Below are 23,502 nucleotides of genomic sequence, written 5' to 3'. Positions count from 1 at the left end.
AGCACAGGAATTTTAATAAGTGGTAAATTAACTTAGCCCAAGCCATCTAACACAATTTCGATACTAATCTGGAAACAGCAAACTGTCAGTTGATGTCACTAGATGAAACACAGCTTTCACCAAATGGATTACAATAAGACCCATGGTTGTTATACGAAGAAATTCAAGTAGTAGGAAAACAGTGGTATAAAATAAACTGAGAATAAGCTTATCTTCTTTCCATCACAATTTCAAAGTAGTGCTACGCTCCCCACTTACATGTTGTATTTCCTGCTGGCTGGCTCGGTAGTTTTTCTTAGTTAAATTGTCCACCAGGTAGCTGATTTGAGACAAGGCCAGCGAGAGCGAGTCAAGATTCATTGCTGGTTGGGGCGGAAGCAGGCGGCCGAGCCCGGCGCAAAATCACCATTATTCCCCTTTAGTCACCTCAGAGACAGGTTAATTTTTTTCCACTTAGCCTATATCTCAAGTTATGTTGTATCTTTAGTTCTTCTTTCCCAATACTCCCACTATGTCCTGAAACATGGCACCTGGAAAATAAAGCAGACATTTTTACATTAGCATTAATAAATACGACCTTCCATTGTATTCTGAAAAATGGTAGGAGCTGCAAAGTTTAAGCTTAACACCCAAAGACATAGAGCAAAGCTGAGAGAAGGCACATTTGGACACCCAATCCATAACATCATTTCCAATGCACAGAAACTTCCTAAATTATGAGGGTAATTTTTTTTATATTTCATTGTTCATTCACTGAACATTCTATTAATCATGCAACACAATGGTATACTGTCATGCTAAATACATGAATTCTGAGTCAACTATAGCAAATATGATTTCAGATACAGACAATACACAGCCTGGAAACTAGTCTCCCGAAAGGTTTTTTCAGAGTGGAGAAGGGACCTCAAATATACTCAGCCATCTGGTCCAACCATTCTTCTCTTCCCATTTACTATATGACAAACATTAAAGGGCACTGGCTACTTTTTTCCACCATATGTTCACACTCCCTCCCTGCCTCAAAACTCCAATAAACAATTCTAATTCTGCAAGAGGAATTATGGTAAGTGCCTCTTTACTTTGCATATCGCAGACAAATTCCATGGATCATTAGTACACCCTAGAGCAGGGTGGATAAGGGTGAACAACAGATAATATAAATAACAGAAACCTGATTTTAAAAAACAATGAATGTATCTCAAAGATACAATCATGAACTCAGTCCATTTTATTCTTCTAGAACAGTGGTTCTCAACCTGTAGGTCATGACCCTTTTCACAGGGGTCGCCTAAGACCATCGGAAAACACATATTTTCAATGGTTTTAGGAATAATTTTATGGTTGGGGGTCACCACATGAGGAACTGTATTAAAGGGCCATGGCATTAGGAAGGTTGAGAACCACTGTTCTAGAGTCTGGTGTAGTGGTTAAAGGCAACAAGTCAGAAACTGGGAGACTGTGTTCTAGCTTAGGCACAAAGCCAGCTGGAGACTTTGGCTATCTTTGCTCAGTCCTAAAATTGATCTGGATAAGGAGGACTGCAGAGAAGAGGAACAGAAATGACAGAACAATTTGAGGCATGTATTTCTGGATTGTGATTTTCTATATTATGCCTTTATTGGATTGATTTCATTGATTCACCAGGAAATATTGGCATGGTGGTGGGAATGACAGTGACATTGCGACATCTGGACATGACAATCATTGTTGTGAGTGGTGTCACAATGGCTGAGACCAACAAGAGAGGGCTGCACGTGGCATAGCAGGCACAGGGTCAAAGCTGGATTGCTGGTGAAGTGGCAAAGTACAAACCACTTCTAATGAGAGACAAAATGGCAGCGGAGAGAGTGATGTAGGCAGCCACTGCAGCTGGGATCCATGGCAATGACACCTATAGGAAGTAGTGAACTTGGGAGCAAGACTAGTTGCCGGGTTAGACTGCAGACCTTTGAATGCTGGGGAAGGGAGATTGAGTGAAAAAATGAGGGAAGCAGGACGACCAAGTGAAATGTAAGAGGAATGGGATCCTGAGGTTTAACACCAACTCACAAGGTATCCTAAATGAGCACTATCTTGTTGAAATTTGGGAGGCTGCATACAGTAGTGGCCAAATTTATGGAAACCTTTTGGGAGAAGTGTATTTTTTAGGTTTGATGGCTAATAACCACCTTTTTTGGAGTAGTACCATAAAATTATATATCAATGGAAAGATAATTTAATCAAGAATGTAATGCAATGACTTTTATGAAGGATTTGCTATTAGAATAGCAGTTATAAAGAAGAAAAGTGAAACACGTAGAGATATACAAAAATTATCACCATAGGGGGAAAAAAAGATATACAAAAATTATTATCATGTCAGTTAATACTTAGTTGGGTAACCTTTAGCATGAATTATGGCCTTACGTCTTCCCATGGAGTGAACCAAGTCTTTTAGGTCTGCAACTGTTACAATGTGAAACCAAGATTGATTGAATGATTGCTTCTATTAACTGGGTTTTATTGCTGGGTCGTTTCTGACGAACAAGTTTCTTTTGTTCCATAGATTTAAGGTCTGGGCTATTCCCAGGCCATTCCAGCAGTGGAATATGATTATCTTGAAACCACTTTTTGCACATAGCAGCAACATGACATGGAGCTGAATCCTGTTGAAATATAAATGCTTCATTGTCTTGGAAAAGATCATGTGCGGAAGGCTTCAGTTTGGGCTCAAGGATTTCATTAATGTATTTTTGGTCATTTATATTCTGCCCACACCTTTTGATGTTATACAACCCCAGATCATAACACTGACGGGGTGTTTCACAGTACATGTAATGCAATCAGGATGCAAATCTTCTCCGATTCTTTTCCTTATGTATTTTATGCCATCATAAAATGTGATCATGGTCTCATCACTCCAAATAACACTGTCCCATTGTTCCTCTGTCCAGGTAACATGGATTTTAAGTCTTTTAGTCTTTTCAATCTTTGTTTGAGAGATAAAAGTGGCTTTTTTCATGGAATTCTAGATTTTAGGCCAAATTCCTGCAGTCAGCGCCGAACTGGACGTTGTCTTACCTGAACGTCCTTTTTCGGAACGCTGCGGATACACTCCAGCATTGGGGAAATCCTCATATCTGACAGCAACTGAGAGAACTTATATTTAAATTAGCTTGCCACTCTGTGCTCCTACCACGCCCCTTTTGCACTCGAATCCCCAGTCTTGAATGAAGACACAGCCCCGAACAGGGAACAAACCGTTTATTGAAACAACGTAACAGCAACCACAAAAAATGCAAAGTCAAAACCAAACAGGGAGGGATGGAGTGTATCCGCAGCGTTCCGAAAAAGGACGTTCAGGTAAGACAACGTCCATTTTCCAGAATGCTGCTACCACACTCCAGCATTGGGACATACCCAAGCCTAACTATCAGGGCCGGGCAACTGACTGCTCACCCCAGAAGACCCAGAAACCACACTCTGCAGAACCCTGCGCCCAAAGGACGCCTCAGCCGAGGCAAAGGCATCAATTTTATGTCTAATAAAGGGCGACAACGAAGTCCAAGTGGCCGCCCTACAAATGTCCAACACAGAAGCTTGAGTTGCCTAAGCAGCCGACGTGGCCGCTCTCCGAGTGGAATGGGCCTGGATCCTCGACGGAACAGGTCTGGCCTGCTTCTCGTAAGCCAAGGCTATACAAGCCTTGATCCAACAACCAATCGTCACCGATGACACCTTCTGACCCATTGAGGCCGGATGGAACGAAACAAACAACGCCTCCGACCTCCGAAACGGTCCTCCGGATGTATCGCCTCAAGGCCCTACGCACATAGAGCGTGTGCCACAGAACCTCACGGTGATGTCTGGGTGATGGACAAAAATCCGGCAGAACTAGTTCCTGAGAGCGGTGGAACCACGAATTCACCTTGGGTGTGAATGCTGGGTCAAGACGAAGCACTACGGTGTTAGGGCGAAAGATACATAAGTCCTCCCGGACGGACAGAGCCGCCAATTCGGAGATGCGTCTAGCCGACGTAATCGCCAACAGGAAGGCCACTTTGAGCGATAGGTGCTTTAGCGAAACTGAACCCAGAGGCTCGAACGGGGAAACAGTAAGAGCTTGCAAAACCAGCAATAAATCCCACGAAGGATAACGATGAACAGTGGGTGGCCTCAGGTTCGTGGCACCATGGAGAAAACCCCTCACCCACGGGTGATGGGACAGTGACATATATGGAGGAAAGGAAAGTACTGTGGCCAAGGCAGCCACCTGACGCCGCAAAGTAGACGGGGCGAGACCCTTGTCCAGCCCTGATTGGAGAAATATCAAAACGTCCTGAATTGAAGCTGATGTTGGATCCACGTGAGCTCCGGCACACCAACGACAAAAAGCCCTCCAGGAAGCTTCGTATATCCTAGTCGTGGAAGGCCTACGGGCTGCCTGCATCGTCCCAATCACAGTGTCCGGCAAGCGGCCCTTCTTGAGGATGACGCGCTCAAATGCCAAACGGCCAACTGGAGCCACTGGGGTTCTGGATGGCGAATGACCCCTTGGCACAGCGCTACTCGATGAGGCGGAATCACCCACGGATCGGACCCCGAGAACTCCACGAGGTCCGGAACCACGGTCTGCGCGGCCAGTTGGGTGCCACCAGCAACACTTCCGCCCTCTCCGCAATCATCTTCCAGATCACCTGGGGAATCAACGTTATCGGAGAGAAAGCGTACAGTAGGCCGACGGGCCACCAACACCTCAATGCGTCCACGTCCTCTGCCAACGGAGATGGGTAACGAGAGATGAACCTTGGAAGTTGGGCATTGGTGGGACTGGCGAACAAATCCACCACCGGACGTCCGAAGCGTAGAGAGGCCTCCCGAAACAGCCTCAGGAGCAGCTGCCATTCGGCTTGATCTATCAACTCCCTGCTGAGCCAATCTGCCCGAATGTTGGCCGTCCCCGAAATGTGGTCAGCACAAATTGACAACAGATGGCGTTCCGCCCAACCGAACAGCCACTCCGACTCGAGCATCAACGCCTTCGACCTCGTCCCCCCTTCTCGATTCACATGCGCCTTTGCGGAAGTATTGTCTGTGAGGACTAGAACGTGGCGCCCCTGGATCAACAGTCGGAAGTGGATTAGGGTCAGACGAATCGCTCAAAGCTCGAGAAGATTGATACTGTGAGCTCGTTCCTTCGGGGTCCACTGCCTTTGGGCTACCTGGGCCCCCAGATGGGCCCCCCACCCGTGAAGACTGGCAGGATTGTCTGAAAGGGCGGGGCCTCCTGACCCCGAATAAGGACGAAAGGGCTGGCATTGAGAGTAAGGAGTGTAACATCTGTCCTGCTTACGAAGAGATGAAGGCAACACTTTCCTCTTGTCCTTGTCCTCAATTAGGACTGGTTCCAATGCATCACCGAACAAGTTGGAAGCCTTGTACGGAGCCGCCGCCAGCTTCCACTTAGTCTTAACATCGACTTTCCACGGGCGTAGCCAGAAGAGCCGCCTTGAGGTGATGCCGGCCGCCATCGCACACGAGACGAATTTTACTGAATTCAGCGAGGCGTCCGCCGAATATTCTGTGGCTGCGATGATTTTATTGACATCATGGCGTAAGTGGGTCTCCTCAGGCGGGAGGCGGTCGCGAAGCTGACACAACCAGATCAAGGAAGCTCGATTGAAGAAAGAAGTGGCTGAGGCCGTCTTGATGGTCCAGGCCACCGCCTGATGAGCCCTCCGGAAAGCCAACTCAGTACGCCTCTCCTCCGACTTGAGACCCTCTAGTGGATCAGATGAAACCATCGACTGAGTTGTGAGGGCCGCAACTGGCGCGTCCACTGGAGGCAGATTCAACAGTGTTTCCAGCTCAGGAGCCGTACAGAACAATTTCTTGTCCAAATTGCTGGGTGCGGTGGACGATTCGGGCTGGTTCCAAGGGGCCTGCAACACGTCTGTGAACAGCTGAGGGCACGGCACAAAATCCTTCTCTTGCTTGACTTGCTTGAACAAGGCATCATGTGGCCCCGGTTCAGATTGGGCTACAGGTGGCTGGGCTCCCACAGACCCCAAATTAGTTGTCAACCGAGCCTTGTGCAACAGGGATTTAAACAAGGCCGGGCGGAACAAGCCCGTGAAGGCCGGGGTGTCCGGTGTTAAGCCCTCGTCCTCAGCAATCTCTAGGGCATCCGCATCCTCTTCCCCTTGGTCAGAGCTCTCAGACGAATCGGAATCCCCTCGAGGAGAAGATCGGACTCTGCACGAAGTTTCGGCAGACCACCCGCGAGAAGAGGAGCCGGTCAAGGAAGTCTGGGCCGCTGTTTGTGCACTCGCTGCCATGATGGATGCCAAGGCCGTAGAAAGCAGAGACTGAAAGTCCATTTGCGACTGAGGTGGAGAAGGATCCACCGACCGAAGCCCCGCCGCCGTAGGAGTGAAGGTGGCTGAAGGCCGATGTCGAGGTGGATCCACCGAATCCAGGCCAACGAGCGACACATCTGGCATAGATTGAGACACGCCCCTCCGTAGAGACGAGGGAACTGGCTCCGCCGCCCACGAATCTGTCTCATCAGGAACGGAAGGGTACTGCTGGCTAGACCCTGCTTCTCGGCTGGAGAAAGAGGCGGCCGCTTGTTTGGTCTTTTCCCATTGCCGTTCCAGGGCCTTGTGACGGCGTTGGACGTCTTTGTCAGCTGTAGCGGAACCTTTAGGCAGGTGTGTCCCGAAGCTACTGGAAGCCGAGGTTTTGCGTGATTTCTTTTTCCGGGACTTGGAGGTCCGCACAGGACTGGCTTCCTGTTCCACATCGGAGGAGAATGAGGAGTCTGCCATGGGGCTTTTTTTTTTTTTTTTTAATAATAAGAGGCTAGGTAAAACGAGACCAACGCCCACAGAAGCCAGCCTCCCACGGGAGGAGCAGTAGGCCCTACTTTGCTCCAAGGGGGGGGGAAGGCCCAGAGATAGAAAGGTGCACAGGCCAGGGACACAGGGAGGCTTCGTACGAAGGCCCCACCCACGTGACCCACAATTAATCTGGTAGATCTGCGACCTAAACAACCCCCCCTCCTGTCTCCGATGATGCCTTAATAGGTCTGGCCCAGGCCACCTTCAAAAGGCTCACCCTTTTCCACGAGGTCTGATCCGATGATGCAGCAATAAGGATCACAAAATGGCGGCCGCCCACGTGTTCAAAATGGCGGCCCCTCAAGCTGATGCAATAAGCAGTAGCGAGCCTCCCACCGGCCGCAATACACCGCTAGAGCTCCCCTGGCGCCTGCCTCACGGTCGCCACATGGGGAGCGGACCTCCGATCGTCAATCTAACGGCGGGGGGGCGGCGAGCCACCGCAAGCCACACCACACCCCTCCCGACCGTGACACACGGCCTCCGATCTGTGGCTGCAGATCGGGCCCAGCAACGGCGCCGCCCGCAGAAGCCTGACGGGATGGACACCGGAATCAGGCCGCAGCGATGCGCCCACGCTCTCCGCCGGCACCTTCCACCCGCCGCCGCTGCACTCCTTCAATTGCAGACGGCTGGGGAGGACGGCGAACTGCCCAGCCCCGAGACCTTCAGCGGTCAAATGTAGCCGGCTCCGCCCTGCAGGGACAGAGGCCGGCGGCTGTGAGCGCTCACAGCGCTCGCGTCGGAACGGCCCTGCTTACCGGCACGAAACCGACCTACAGCTGCTAGGCGGGGAAGTCAAACCACAAAATAAAGAACCAACTAAATTCCCGAAATAACAGAAAAATAAAAGGGGCTAATCAAAAATAAAACAAAGGCCTACACGCACTCCGGAGCACAGAAAAAACCCTCTCAGTCTGTCAGCAACTGAGAGAAAGACTGGGGATTCGAGTGCAAAAGGGGCGTGGTAGGAGCACAGAGTGGCAAGCTAATTTAAATATAAGTTCTCTCAGTTGCTGTCAGATATGAGGATTTCCCCAATGCTGGAGTGTGGTAGCAGCGTTCTGGAAAAAGCCCTTGCACAACTTCACATTGCATTGCACCATTTCATCTTGCATATCCCCAGATGATTTTCTTCTGTCACATAGGCACAGTCTCTTAATTCGTCTCTCATCACTTGCTGTTGTGCACCTTTTCTTGCCTTTACCAGTGTGGTTTTGTAGTGACTGAGTCTCCTTATACCTTTTCAAAAACTTAAAAATGCCACCTTTGGTTAAGTTTCCATCAATTTTTCTTCTAATTTTTTTTATAACTGTAGCCCTGTTCACTTAATAATATACTGCTCAAAAAAATAAAGGGAACACAAGCAGAAGACATCCGAGATCTGAATGAATGAAATAGCCTTATTAAATACTTTGTTCTTTACATACAGTAGTTTATACACTGCTCAAACAACTAAAGGGAACACAAAAGTACTGTATGTAACGAACAAAGTATTTAATAAGGCTATTTCATTCATTCAGATCTCGGATGTCTTCTGCTTGTGTTCCCTTTATTTTTTTGAGCACTGTACTATTTTACATTGCTTTCTGGGCAATCAGTCAACTCTTTGCACCATTACTTTAATGAGCCTGAGTGGCGCAGCAGACTAATGCTACTGTTAAAGGTAGTATTTAGCTTCCAGCTGCCTGCAATTACTGCGAGTTCAATTCTCACCAGGCTCAAGGTTGATTCAGCCTTCCATCCTTTCTAAGGTAGGTGAAATGAGGACCCGGTTTGTGGGGGCAATAAGCTGACTTTGTATAAAATATACAAAAGTATGAAGGCTATTGCTTAATGCATTGTAAGCCGCCCTGAGTCTCCAGAGAAGGGTGGCATATAAATAAATAAATAAAAATTATTACGTTTCACAAGCTCACTAAAATGAAAGAACACAAAAAACCCCAACCAACTTGATCGCAGTCACATAACACACTGACAACTGTCCTCCTCTGTTTCAATACATGACATCAATAACTGAATCCTACTGTGATCTGATTGGCTCATTGCCAAAACAAGATGACACGTGATTGGCTCTCTAAACACTCATGTTCATTGGCTACAATCAGATGAAGGAACACTACTGGATACCATCCTAAGCAAGTTGTGCTTTCTTTGTCTGGTTATTCGGCTATAGCTTTTCATAGAATACAGATAATTGAACAAACGTTGATGCATTACATTCTTGATTAAATTATCCTTCCATTGATATATAATTTGTGGTACTACTCTAAAATGGTATTATTAGCGATCAAACCTTAAAAATATACTTTTCCCAAAAGGTTTCCACAATTTTGGCCACTACTGTAGTTGGTGGAGAAAGATTCCCTGTGAGGTCAGCACCTCATAGAGAAAAGTTTGTCTCCATTATTTCCAATCAAGTCTTCTACTACAGAACTTACATTTTGGCAGTATTGAAAGCAAGGGATGGGGGGAGGAAGGCTGACCAATAGGTGGGCAAAAAAGGGACAGCCCTCTGGACTAGTTCTCTCACCCCTATGATTTGTTTAAGGGTGACTCATCATGTGGGAGATTGAGATTGGGGATGTAATGCAAGAATGTGAACAGAGCAGAGGTTAATCAAAGTAGGCATATTTATTTTATTTCTGAAATTTATACATCACCCATCTCATTATCTGTAAATGCCCAGTCACTCAGATAAAGTAAAAAGACACTGATTAAAAAAACCCAATTAAAATTTGGATTGCCAGATTACTAACCTCTTGACTGTACCATGTTTAAGAAGTGTCACTGCACTATGCAAGTAACACCCATGTGGCAAAAAATATGGAGTTTGGAAGATAAAGGATACTATCCCAGCAATATTAGGCTTCTGGAGATACAATGCAGGCTGTCAGATACACTGTTCCAGGGCAAGGGCAATCTCCAGCTTGGTGGCAATCTCCTTTTCAAGGGAAATTGAACTATAGAGACAAGCTAGAAATCCTGATGGCATCAGTATATTAGTACAATACTCCTCTCTGGTCTTCTGCACCTAACTGACTGACCTACCTGGTAGAGACAGCTACCCTCACTTTTGGGGATTGGGGACTTCAACCATCATACTGGTTAGTTGGCCCAAGAGGTTGTCCCAAGTGATCAAGTGATCTCAGAACCAATGTATCTAGATGGAAATACTTGAACCTTGCCATTACTTTGGAACAGTTGATGTGTGATCTGGATGTGGGAGCCACTATAAGTATCCCATTGCCATGGTCAGATCACTTCCTAGTCCAAGAAGCGCCTAATGGACGATTTTCAGAGGGTGCCTGACGAGTTTCCTGACAATCTGGCAGTTGATTCCTTGCTGTTTTCAAGTGACCACTTTTCACTGGCAGATCCTGATAGCTTCTTGATTTACTATCAGGGTGGATAAAATTCAATGATTTTTTTAAAAAAATAAAAAAAATCAGATTTTTTTAATTTTTTTTTTATTTTTATCGAATTTATTTTAATAAAAAACTTTTGGGGTAAAAATCTATTGTAAGGTAGTTTTCTATTTAAGATACTTAAATAATTTAGTTTATTCAGCATGAAATGGAGCTTAGTTATGTAGCATGAGGCTGTATATTCTGCAACACTGGGACTATCGGTGAGTCAACAGTGGGTCAAAGGAGTAGCAGAGATGACAGTTGCTCTTTAAAAATTATGATTTAAATCGAGTTGATTTAAATCAAGCCTTTTTACTAGTGATTTAAATCAACTCGATTTAAATCAAATCCACCCTGTTTACTATCACCGTAAAATATGCATGAATGGGGGCATACACTTGTGCTCAATAACATTTCATAGTACTCTAGACATCATTTCTCTCACTTCATTATTTCTATAATGAATTATATAATTTCTGTAATAATGAACAGCATTATTTCTTCTCTTTTATGCATTTCTATTGCAACAAATTACTATTCCATGAGACATTTTGTGTAGTGAATTTCCTGTTTTGTTTGGAAACAACCAATATCCACAATATCTCTACACAGCACATTTCACTGAAAGTCACTCCCCAATAGGATCCAGAAAAATGATTGGGGCATCATCTTGTTTAGTACCTGGGATTCTTTTTGACCTGGGGTCTGCAATGAAGGGGGATAGGTTGCTCTTTACATTGTTACCCCAGGCCAGACTGGTGATGATGTTGAAGTCCTGTTCCAGCCTAGAAGCTGCAAAGGTCTGGATGTGAGATAACAGATTTAAAGTGAATTCCTAGCAAGTCAGTTTGTCCATCAAGATTCTCTCTCTGTTCCAGTGGTTTTTCTTGAAGGGCAACACTACCTACAAAACAGACCTGTGATTTTCCTGGACTTATACTTTTGAGGGGTCCCTCGTATTCTGCGCTTGGTTGTTTTCTTGCAGATGTTTCATTAGGTACATTACCTAGTTCAGATAATGTAACGTCTGCAAGAAAACAACCAAGATCAAGAGAGCATCAAGGACCTCTCATTTCAACTCTGAGCTACAAATATTCTTCTTGATTGGTACTTATATGCTTCATGGCCAGGAAAGCTTTGGCTGATGTCCTGCCTATGATGCTACCTGGAGTGGGAGGATTTTGCTACAGTGAATCACACAGCATCACTACTACTCTATTAGACTACTGAAATGTACCATATGTGGGGCAGTCTTGCAGCAGCTTGACTACTGGCACAATAGCTCACCAATATAGAATTATATCTACCAGTAGTCCTCACTTAACAACTGCTGTTTATCAACCATTCAAGGTTATGACAGTGCTGAAAAAGTAACTTTAAAACCAGTCCTTCCTCTTAGGATCATTGCAGATTCCCACAATCACAACTGCCATTTCTGTGCTTCAGAGTCAGCTTCCAATAAGCAGAATTAATGCAGAATCTGGCTGTATAATCGCCAGTTGCAGTCACATGGTGTCTCACTTAATGACAGTGGAAGAGAAGTCATAAGTCTATTGCAAGTTATAATGTCTTACAAAACAACCACAATGCTTAATGACAGAGTTGCCTGTTGCAACTGTTATCGTTAAGTGTGGACTACCTGTCTAGTGAAGTCATTTCAGGACCACTAAGACCCAGTTGAAACTGCTAGTCATTACCTCAATTCAACACTAAGGTATATCCAGTAAAGCCTTGCCGGAACCAAATTTGTCCATCAAGATTGGACATGCTGATAGTTCCCTCTCTCAAAAGTCCATGGCAGACTTCTCTGTTAATAGCTCCACCTTTGTAATATATTCTCCCTGAAGTACAAGCGACCTTGCTGAAACTTTAGTCAGTTATTTTGGTCCCAGCTGACTCTGTGCAAGTGTCCAGCCTGGGCTTTATTTGGAGTTTTATGTGGTTATTTGGGGGGGTTGATTCTGGATTCTGGATTTAGTTATATTTTTGTTTTCCTTGATGCTATAAGCACTATGAAATAAATAACTTTCAGCACTTCAAGGAAGGATTGAATGCACAAAGTTTACACAAAAGCCCTAAAATTTGCAGAGAATAGTATGAGAGTATTTGAAGCAATACTTTGGCTATATGTTTGGGCATATGGGGCAGAATGTTCTAAAACCAGTAGCTGGTCTTAATTTCAGAGGTCCTGGCACACAGAACTGCCAGAAGACTGGAAAAAAGCTGATATGATTCTAATCTTCAAAAGATAAAAAAGTGGATTCAGAAAACTAGACCAAGCAGTTTGACATTAGTATCTGGGAAAATCCTGGAAAAGGTAGTCAAACTGCAGATTTGTGAGCATCTAGAAACAAACTAGGCAATTACTGGAAGCCAGCATGGGTTTGTTAAAAACAGATCATGCCAGATAAATTTAATTGCCTTATTTGATAAAATGATTAAATTATTGGATCAGGGAAATGCTGTGGATAGAGTATACTTGGACTTCAGTAAGACATTTGACAAAGTAGACCACAGTCTATTTCTTGGTAAGATAGAACAATGTGGAATAGAGTGTCTCGCTACCAGATGGATTCACAGTTGGCTGTCCAACCATGCTCAGCGGATCCTCAATGGAGCTACATCTTCATGGAGAGAAGCATGCAGTGGGCTACCTAAAGGTTTGGTCCAGTACTCTTCAACATCTACATATTGATCTAGATGAGGGGATAGAAGGGAAACTCACAAAATTTGCAAATGACATCAAGATGGGGGAAATTGAGGACACTTTGAAAGATAAGACTCAAGATTCCGAAGGACCTTGACAGACTTGAGTATCAGGCCCTATCCAACAAGATGCAGTTCAGTGGTGAGAAAAGTAAGTCCTACACCTAGACAGGAAAAACAGGTATAGAATAGGAAGCACCTGGCTCAACAGCTGTAACTATGAGAAGGATCTAGGAGTTCTAGGGGACCACAAGTATGAGCCAGCAATGTGCTGCAGCTGCCAAAATGATTGGCTAAGGCAGGGGTGTCAAACTCACAGCCTATGGGCCAGATGTGTCATGTGCTGACCACGCCCACCCCCATTTTAAGCGAAGAAGGGGAAAGTTGCAGTATGTCCTGTGACGATGTGTCATCACGAGTTTGATACCCCTGGGCTAAGGGAATAGGCATGTTTAGCTTAATAAAGTGGGAAACAACATAGCAGTCTTCCAATACTTGACACAGGGAGTAGGGTGTCTATTCTCCGTAGCATCTGAGCACAGGACAAGAAGCAATGAGTTGAAGCTCGTCAAGAAGAAGATTCATCCTGGAAATAAGGAGGAATTTCCTGACAATAAGAATGATTAATCAATGGAGCAGCTTAGCTCCTGTGCAGGGCTATTCCATTGCTGGAGGTTTTCAAGAAAAGACTGGATAACCATTTGTTTGGTCTTCCTGTCTTGTGACAAGGGGCTGGACTAGAAGGTCCATTCCAGTCCTATGATTCATATTAGCAATGCACAGATACAATTAATACTGTAAACAAATTTAATAAATAAATAATGGTCATAAATGGTTAGTATCTTCAACAAGATAGCCCTAAAATAAGAGACAAAGTAATTCTGTTAAAGAAGAAAGGTCAAATACTTCCAAGCCAACGTATGGGGAAAATGTTAAACTGTTAAAACTCGTTGTCAGTTAAATTCACTAAAAGGAGGTGCTACCAATTACTAAATCTAACATTTCATATACTTTTTCCAACAAATATAAGTGTGATAGAAAATGTTCAAGAGGTAGTCCTTGACTTACAACAGTTCATTTAGTGACTGTTCAAAGTTACAATAGCACTGAAAATTATGACCATTTTTCACATTTATAATTGTTGCTGCATCCCCATGGTCATGTGGTCAAAATTAAGATGCTTAGCAACTGACTCATATTTATGATGGTTGCAGTGTCCCAGAGTCATGTGATCACTTTCTTAAACCTTCTGACAATGAGGAAAGCAAATTCACTTATCATGTCACTAATTTAACAATTGCAGTGATTCACTTAACAACTGTAGCAAGAAAGGTTATAAAATGAAGCAAAATTCACTTAAGTGTCTCGCTTAACAACAGAAATTTTGGGCTTGTGGTTGTAAGTCAAGGACTACCTGTAAAGCAGGGCTATCAAACTCACGGCTCGCAGGCCGGATGCATCAAGTGCTGGCCACGCCCACATCCAGATTAGCGAAAGGGGGAAGTCCCAATATGTCACACACCGCGAGTTTGACACCTCTGCTGTAAAGAGATGTCATAGAAAACTGTTTTTTATGTTATTTGTTCCACCAGAACCTCTTTCTCTGTTAATAAGACTTAAACTGAGTTCTGATCTCACTGTAATACTGGAATTTTATAGAGTTCAAAGATTCACAAACTTTCTCTTACCACTTCAAGACTTCATCCATGGCAAATGGAAGATTGTGGCTTGAAGAGGAGTAAATTTGAAGAGCATGAATTACCAACTAATGTGAAAGATAGATGTGCTATGTATTTATGAAACTATGGGAATGTATAAGGTGGTCTGCCTTTGTGGAGCAGGGTTTATGATATATGCAGAGAAGTGAAGGTATAAGGTTAATTATGAATGAAAGGCCTTAAACCAGAAAATATGAATTTCTACTCAGATTCTCATGCTCAGGCTTACACTATCTTTATGATACCCAACATATACCGTGTTTCCCCGAAAATAAAACCTTGTCTTATATTTTTTTGAATCCCGAAATAAGTGCTTGGCCTCATTTTCGGGGAGGTCTTATTATTTTGGGGCACATGGAGCAAGACGGGGCTCCTCTTGTCATGTTACCTGATTTTTAGCTCTGTCTCCCTAACCCTAATCAGAGGAAATGGCAGGGACCGGCTACATATGCGTTTAAATATTTTTTGGGAGGGCTTATTTTAGTGCATGCGCTCAAAAGCCCAATTTATTTATTATTATTTATTTATTAATTATATTTCTATACCGCCTTTCTCCCATAGGACTCAAGGCGGTGTACAGCCAAGAAAAATATAGACATACAAACATCATAAAATTGCTAATTAAAATTATTACTAAATTTGGCCAATTAAATAAAACCCAGAATTAGATAAACATTTAAAAAAAAAAATCATTCACATGTTCATATGTTTAGCCCCGCCTGTTGGAACATCAGGGTCTTGAGGGCATGGCGGAAAGCACGGAGATCAGGGATATTCCGTATCTCTGGGGGCAGTTCATTCCAAAGGGTTGGAGCCCTCACAGAGAAGGCCCTCCCCCTGGGAGTCGCCAGTCAGCATAATTTGACTAACCCTAACCCTAACCCTCCCTGTGAGAATGAACTGGTCGGTGGGAGGCTATTGGTGGCAAAAGACGGTCTCGTAGGTACCCAGGTCCTAAGCCATGGAGTGCTTTAAAGGTGATGACTAACACCTTGAATCGCACCTGGAAGACCACCGGGAGTCAGTGCAGCTCGCGCAGGAGACGTGTTACATGGGCGCAACAAGCTGCACCCATAATCACCCGCACGGCTACATTCTGGACCAGCTGGAGCCTCCGGGTGCTCTTCAAGGGGAGCCCCATGTAGAGAGCATTACAGTAGTCCATACAGGAGGTGACTAGGGCATGAGTGACTGTGCGCAAGGCGTCCCGATCCAGAAAGGAACGCAACTGGCGGATCAGGCGCACCTGATAAAAGGCCCTCCTGGCCATGGCCGTCATGTGCTCTTCTAAAGATAGCCGTGAATCCAGGAGGACATCCAAGTTGCGAGCCCTCTCTGTGGGGAGTAAGGTCTCATCCCCAATTGTCAGTGATGGTACCAGCTGACTATACCGGGACGCCGGAAGCCACAGCCACTCAGTCTTGGAGGGGTTGAGTCAGCTTGTTTCTCCCCATCCAGATCCGCACGGCCTCCAGGCAACGGGACATCACAGTAAGGGCATCATTGGGGTGGTCCGGGGTGGAGATGTATAGCTGTGTATCATCAGCATACTGATGAACACTCACCCCGAAACCACGGATGATCTTGCCTAGCAGTTTTACATAAATGTTGAACAGAAGGGGTGAGAGGACTGACCCTTGCAGCACCCCACAAATAAGGTGCCTCGAGATCGACCTCTGACCCCCTGCCAACACACACTGCAAACGGTCAGAGAGGAAGGAGAACCACCGAAGCACGGTGCCCCCTATTCCTAACCCCTCCAGCCGGTGCAGTAAGATACCATGGTTGATGGTATCAAAAGCCGCTGAGAGATCTAATAGGACCAGGACAGAGGAACAACCTCTGTCCCGAGCCCTCCAAAGATCTAACTGAGCTTATTATCAGGGGATGCCTTATTTTTGGGGAAACAGGGTACATCATCTTTTCCATTTCCTTCCTTCTTACCCAAGCAACAAAGCACCCACCAGGGTGGATAAAAATCAATGATTTTTTTTAAAAAAATAAAAAAATCTGATTTTTTTAATTTAAATCAGATTTTTTGATTTAAATCAGATTTTTTGATTTAAATTGGATTTTTTTTAAATAAAATGCTTTTTGAGGAAAATATATTACCATCCAAAGGTTAATCCATCATGAAATAAAGATTAGTTTTTAAATTATGTAAATAAGTTTTTACATAGTTTTTTAATTATGTAGAATAAGGCTGTATATGTTTAATTTTTTTGGTAAATAAATTCCATTAAATCCATTCACAATGTCATGCTCTTCCAGAGATTTTTGTAAGATTATTGGGCAGTTTCTCTGCCTACAAGATATTATCACAGATGCTTGGTTTACTTTTGCAGTTCTCAAAACTGAATTTGACTCAGCAGAGATCACATGCCTCTTCTTCACAGCAAAAATATTATAACATCAACTGAGTTGAGAAAAAGACCTTAATCCTATTGTTCTACAAACCTATGAATACAGAATCAACCCCTTCAGTGCTAAGTTTCAAGAAGGTCAGTGAATAGAATAGAAACAATATTTTTCTGATTGTTTGGAGTGGAATAGATCTGCACAAAAAGAAAGTGAAACTAAGTGTGAGGAGGAAGGGGCAAGCAGACAAGCAGTACAAAATGAAAGTGAAACTTTCTGAGCACAATACTGCACAGCCACAGACAGACAAGTCTTTGGATCTTTTTGTGTGTATGACCTGAGGTTTATCACATTCTTTCCTTGGAGGAAAAAACCTATAATGGCAGCAGGCCGTAAAAGAGACCCAGTTTGGCAATATTTTAATGAAGTTCCTTTACCTATCGGTAAGGCAGGCATGTGTTCAAACTGCAAACACTGCAACAAAGAAATGCAAGGCCTGGTGGCCCGAATGAGGCAACTTCATGAGAAGTGCTGTGATGAAGATGATCAAAGAAACACATTTGAACAGGCAGGATCTTTAGGTTGGAAAACATTTTTATTGAATCATATTTCTAAAGACTGCCTTGAACTGTCATGTTTGAGCAAAATTATATTTCTTATTATTACTGCATGTTACTGTCATTTGGTACAGTTATGAAGAAAGCAAATATTCCTTTTGGGGCAGTGCTGTGCACAATAAGCAGAAATTGTATAAACAATGAAATAACAGCATTGACTTTTTTGTTTAGGGGAATTCATGGATTCTGGAAACTATCCACCTTCAAGATCACCATCCTCCTGTTCTACAGTTTCAGAGTTATCCATCCAGGATAGTGCTTCATTAGCATCATCATCATCAGACACCCACAGCCACATATCACTATCACCTAAAAGAAAGAAAAAACCCTTCCCTCCTGGAACCACCATAGATAAGTTTGTGATAAAAACTAGCAGATTAGAGAGTTAATTGATGAAAAAATTGCCGTTTGTTTATGCAACGAACTCTTCTTTCCGTCTGACTGAGAACCCACATTTCATTAATATGGTTCAGTCACTGAGACCAGGATACAGTCCACTCAGCAGAGCAGATGTTGCAGGGAAACTGCTGGATAAAGTGTATGACAGAGAAATGGAGCAATGTGCAACAGCTCTGGAGGGTAGAATTGTTAACCTAAGTATTGATAGGTGGAGTAATGTCCACAATGATCTTATTGTGTGTGCTTGTATAACAACAGAAGAAGGGAAAGTCTTCCTTGCACAAACAATTGATACGTCAGGAAATGCACATACAGGAGAATACTTACAAGAAGTGGCAGTAAAAGCTATAACAACATGTGAACAAAAATTCAAATGTCTAGTACGCAGTATGGTCACGGACAATGCTGCAAATGTATCCAAGATGAGAAGAAATTTAGAAGAGCAGGAAGGGAATACAAAGCTAATAACATATGATTGCAGTGCTCATTTGCTGCACCTCTTAGCCAAAGACTTAAGTGTTCCAGAAATAAAGACTAATGTTGTTGAAATTGCTAAATACTTCCGTAACAATCATTTTGCTGCAGCAGCTCTGAAAAGGTTGGGTGGAACCAAGCTAACGCTCCCACAAGATGTTAGATGGAACTCTGTGGTGGACTGTTTTGAGCAGTATATCAAGAACTGGCCTATTCTGATGACAGTTTGTGAAGAAAATCGAGATAAAATAGATGGCACTGTCACGGCCAAAATCCTCAACATTGGGCTTAAGAGAAACGTTGAACATATGCTGAGCATCCTGAAACCCATCTCTGAAGCTTTAAACAAAATACAGAAAAATAGCTGTTTTATTGCTGATGCTGTTGAAATTTGGAAGGAACTGAGTGAACACTTAAAAACAGAACTACACATGGACAGAATTAAATTACAAGCATTAAAAAACGAATGGGACAAGTACTGTCTCCAGCTCATTTTTTGGCAAATACTGTCAATATCCAGTATCAGGGTCAAAACTTAAGTGCTGAGGAAAAAGAGTTAGCTATGACATGGGTATCCAGCAATCATCCATCTGTAATGCCAACTATAATAAACTTCAAAGCTAAGGGGGAATCATTCAAGAAATATATGTTTGCTGAAGATATATTTTAAAGAAAGTCACACCAGTGAATTGGTGGAAGTCACTTAAGCACTTGGATTTAGAGACTGTTCAAGTAATGATTTCACTATTAACAGCAGTAGCTTCTTCTGCAGGCGCTGAAAGAATATTCTCTTCCTTTGGACTCATTCATTCTAAATTGAGAAATCGTTTGGGACCCGATAAAACAGGAAAGCTTGCTTTTCTTTTCCAGATTATGAACAAAGAAGAAGGTGAAGATGACGAGTGAGCTACAGAGGACAGTATTTAAGTTTTTCATGTGTAGGCTGGGCTGACAGTCTAAGTTTCTTAAAATATATATATTTTGTTTAGCCAAATTAGTTAACAAACATGGATGTTTGTTTAAGCCAGTGGTTCTCAACCTGTGGGTCGGGACCCCTTTGGGGGTCGAACGACCTTTTCACAGGGGTCGCCTAAGACCATCGGAAAACACATATTTTCAATGGTCTTAGGAATAATTTTATGGTTGGGGGTCACCACAACATGACGAACTGTATTAAAGGGTCACGGCATTAGGAAGGTTGAGAACCACTGGTTTAAGCAAATAACATATGCTGTAATGTTGTTTCAGTTGAATAAATCTATTTAAATTGTTATTATTAAGGTAATGATTATTTTTCTCCTTCCTAAGTACAACAGAAAAGTTGTCCAAATATGAATGATAAACCTATTAAACCGGGGACAAAAAAACTAATATGAAAAGTTATTCTAAAAATCTTCATCTACTTGCATATTAAGGTTATACCAGCAAGAATTAGTCTTTATGTAGAAAACTATGATTTAAATCAAGCCTTACTGACTAGTGATTTAAATCGTGATTTAAATCGTGATTTAAATCAGTTTGATTTAAATCAAATCAAATCCACGCTGGCATCCACAGTGCATTCCTATTATTTATAATTGTTCTGTCTGGCCTCTGGCTCCCTCCTTTGTGAGCTTTCTTCATACAGATATGTTCAAGAATGTAGGGTTTACCATAAAGCTAGTTGCTTTTTCTTTTTAAAAGAACCTATGTCAAATGCAGCAATATTTGCACTACTACCATCAAGAATGGTATCATTTCACAAAAAGTATTCTTAAAACCCTGGCAACTATAATAGTCACAGAATATTACAAACCAAAATTAACAATTGCCTAACTACATATATTGGACTTAGTTGCAATCTTAATTGGCAGAATGCATAAAGAACTAGAATTATTCAACATGCATAGAAATACCACGATGAAACAGATTCAGTAACATTTTTAAAAAGAGCAGCTTTAGTTGATGTAGAACCACGTCTTCTTAAAACTCAAGGGAACACACAGAACATTCCTTATGTTGATTTGGACTCTGGACATCTAGCTTGGTCTACTCTATGTTAACTAGCAGTTTTCCAGGGCTTTAAGAAAAGAATTTTTCCAACCGTGTATGGAGCTGCTAAGGATTCAAATAGAGATATTTTGTTTTCAAATACATATCAGGACATTGAAAAAAAAGATATTCTGTAGTCAAAAACCCAAGATACTGTTGTTTTAAAAGATCTAATGGGCTTCATATAAATATTGATAAATGGCACATTCAGAACACTAAAATTCCATATAAAATATTCCAAGTCTACTTTCAAATTGAACAGATGAACAAAAAACACTAATAATATTAAGTTGCTGTCCATGAGAGAAAAATTCTATATACTGTAAGCACCACAGACTAACAGAGCTAGATGGGATATTGGAGGTCTTCTAATCCAACCACCCTGCTCAAGCAGGAGGCCCAGCCTGACCTATCAACAATTTTTAATTATCTTCATTATGAACACTTATAATTAGGCTGGTCTACTGCAAATGACATCATAAAAAATAACTGAAAGATTATGAATCTCAGGCAACCTTCCTGCGAGATGACTTGAGTTACCTGCTCTTGATAAGTACATTATTATCAATGCCAAATCATACCTAACAAAGAAAGGGATTGGGTTAAAATTACAATAGAAATATCAATTATACAGCAGTGTTGATGTAAAGATGCTGGATTAGGCATTTACAATAAAAATTACAAGGAAATGTAACATTGCAGCAAAAATGTTCACTCTAATTCTATCATGATATCTATATGTCTACATTCATAGTGTCAGGTATTCTAATGTGGGGCATTAGTTAGAAGTCTAACATTGAAGCATAGCACTTCCGGAAACTCTGGAAATATCTCTCTGTGCAGTGTATTTCAGCGGTCTAACCCTATTGTAACTAAGGAATGTGCAACTGTTGCCAGAGGTAGTGAAAGCTAAAACATAAAACAAAGTAATGAAAATGCATTCCTTTCCAGTACCTAGAAATCTAGCAGTTTGTAATCAAAGTACATTCCCAAGGGGTGGATCTACTTGCTCAGAGCAAGTGTGACACCATACAGAATAAGCCAATTCACAATTATTAAGCTTGGTTTCCCAATAACCAACACAACTTCTAGCTTATTTGCCTCCGAGACCATATACATCAAAGACAAATTCCTTGTGTGTCCAATCATACTTGGCCAATAAAGAATTCTATTCTGTTCTATTCTAATTATAGCTTGTGTAGCCTCATCCAGATCATCGCTGAATTTAGTCTATAATAAAGTCCTTACAATTGGACAGGAAGAATTATTAGTTGTCATAATCATAGTTAAAAGGCACCTCATCCCTAAGTTCCACATAACATCTCCTAGCAGTTTCATTAAGAAACAAGTTGGAATCTAACAGCAGAAGACCTCTATAGAATGACCTCTATAGGCAAACAAACAAACCAATTCTATGGGCCCAATTAGTTAGGCTGCCCTAGAGAGCATTATAGTAACTGAAGAAATGCTCATTACTGACAATCCAGATGACAATCACATGACAATCACATATCCTTCTAATGGAAGAATAGGATTTAAGTTACGAACCATGATAGATGGGGCAAAAGATGTTAAAACAAATGCTACAAATGCTTCCACCATATTTACAAATAAAACTGCAAGACTTATTACCAAAGAAATTATAGCAGAGCCCAGATTTGAATCAGCAGCTTCCCAATTTACAGCTTATTTTTATTTGTATCCTGCATTTATTGATTTTACAAATAAAGCAAAGAACATATCCAACACACCTTCCTCCTATTTTCCCCACAATAAAGTGAGTTGGGCTGTGACTTGCCCAAAGTCACCCACTTGGCTTTCATGGCTAACACGGGACTGTAACTCAGGGTCTCTCTTGCTTTCTAATGTAACTACTAGACCAAACTGGCTCTCTTATCCATTTCCATAAACTCTAAATTAAAAACTATACTGTGTGCTAGAATCCTACAACAGAGATCTCGTTCAATCAAGAAAATTAGCAGCAGTTGTAGGGCCGACTTTTTAATCCTGCCGTGTTTTACAACCTGGCAAATTCACGGGCACAAGGCCTTCAATCGCCACTTGCCGAAGTTCCTCAGCAAGTTCAATACCTCCCCCCCCCACCCCCCGAAGAGAGACGCGCCTTGGGCACCCAGAATGGTAGGGAACGAGGAGCTCTGACTAACGCGGCCAAGGGCTGAACTTCCCGGCACATCTTCCTCCTGGAGTCCTGCAGGAACCGCCCGGGAATAGGAATCCTGCCCCGCCGAAAAAGCGCTTCCGCCAGTCGCGTCCCCCCAACCGCTCGAGGCACCCTCGGGCCTGAGGCGGCAGCGGCACCCGAGAGCCCCAGACCGCCACGTGCTGCCCGAGAGGACAGCGGCGGCCCCGGGAAGCTTCGCGGGGAGCTGCGCCTGGCCCGTCGCCGCCGCGGGAGACCACCGACCTCCCGACAGCCGCCCGGGATCCGAAAGAGGGACCGCCGCAGAGGCCTCCCCGCTCAGTTGCGTTGGGCAAGCGTTCGGGATGGCCGGCAGACCGCTCCCCTCTCCCGGCGCGTTGGAAATTCCGCCGCTTTCCAGCCTGGGGCGCAGGCGCGGAGCTCACCTCGGGTGGCTCGGGGCGAGAGGTCTCGGGCCACACCAGGCACCGGACTAGCCGCTCGCGTTCTCCCTAGTCGGCTCTCGAGCTGGTCCCCAAACAAAATGGCGACCGTGGCCGCGCGCTCACGTCGCGGCCTTTCTCTTCCCGTCTTCCTCTGCGCAGGACGCAAAGCAAGGAGGCGAGACCTGGACCTGAGGCTCAGTCCGCCTGCGCGGAAACAACTTTGACCAATCAGAGAGCCGTCCCGGTTGGTGCTCGAGTCCGCCTCCAATTTTGTACCCAATCCCTAGAAGGACACCCCGATCTCGCCTTTGCACTCTCG

The 23,502-nt window shown here is 43.4% G+C and overlaps 1 protein-coding gene across 4 annotated transcripts in view; it reads right to left on the bottom strand.

Moving 5' to 3' along the window:
* The window catches only part of CNOT1 (CCR4-NOT transcription complex subunit 1), a 161,666-nt gene extending 138,347 nt beyond the window's left edge, over nt 1-23,319 (bottom strand). For all 4 annotated transcript variants that reach the window (XM_070953113.1, XM_070953115.1, XM_070953114.1 and 1 more), the window contains exons 1-2: nt 23,184-23,319; nt 259-530 (exon numbers count right to left, since the gene is read on the bottom strand). In XM_070953113.1, coding sequence (XP_070809214.1) covers nt 259-360 — 102 coding nt within the window. In that variant the 5' untranslated portion in view covers nt 361-530; nt 23,184-23,319. The remainder of the gene's footprint in view (nt 1-258; nt 531-23,183) is intronic.
* Nucleotides 23,320-23,502: the final 183 nt, after the last annotated feature.

This window comes from Pituophis catenifer, unplaced genomic scaffold, assembly GCF_029215685.1.
Source record: "Pituophis catenifer annectens isolate HBS135680 unplaced genomic scaffold, rPitCat1.0.hap2 SCAF_13, whole genome shotgun sequence".
Taxonomy (NCBI): Eukaryota; Metazoa; Chordata; class Lepidosauria; order Squamata; family Colubridae; genus Pituophis; species Pituophis catenifer.
Note: the sequence above shows the minus strand (reverse complement) of the source record. Positions and strands in the feature narration are given on the sequence as shown.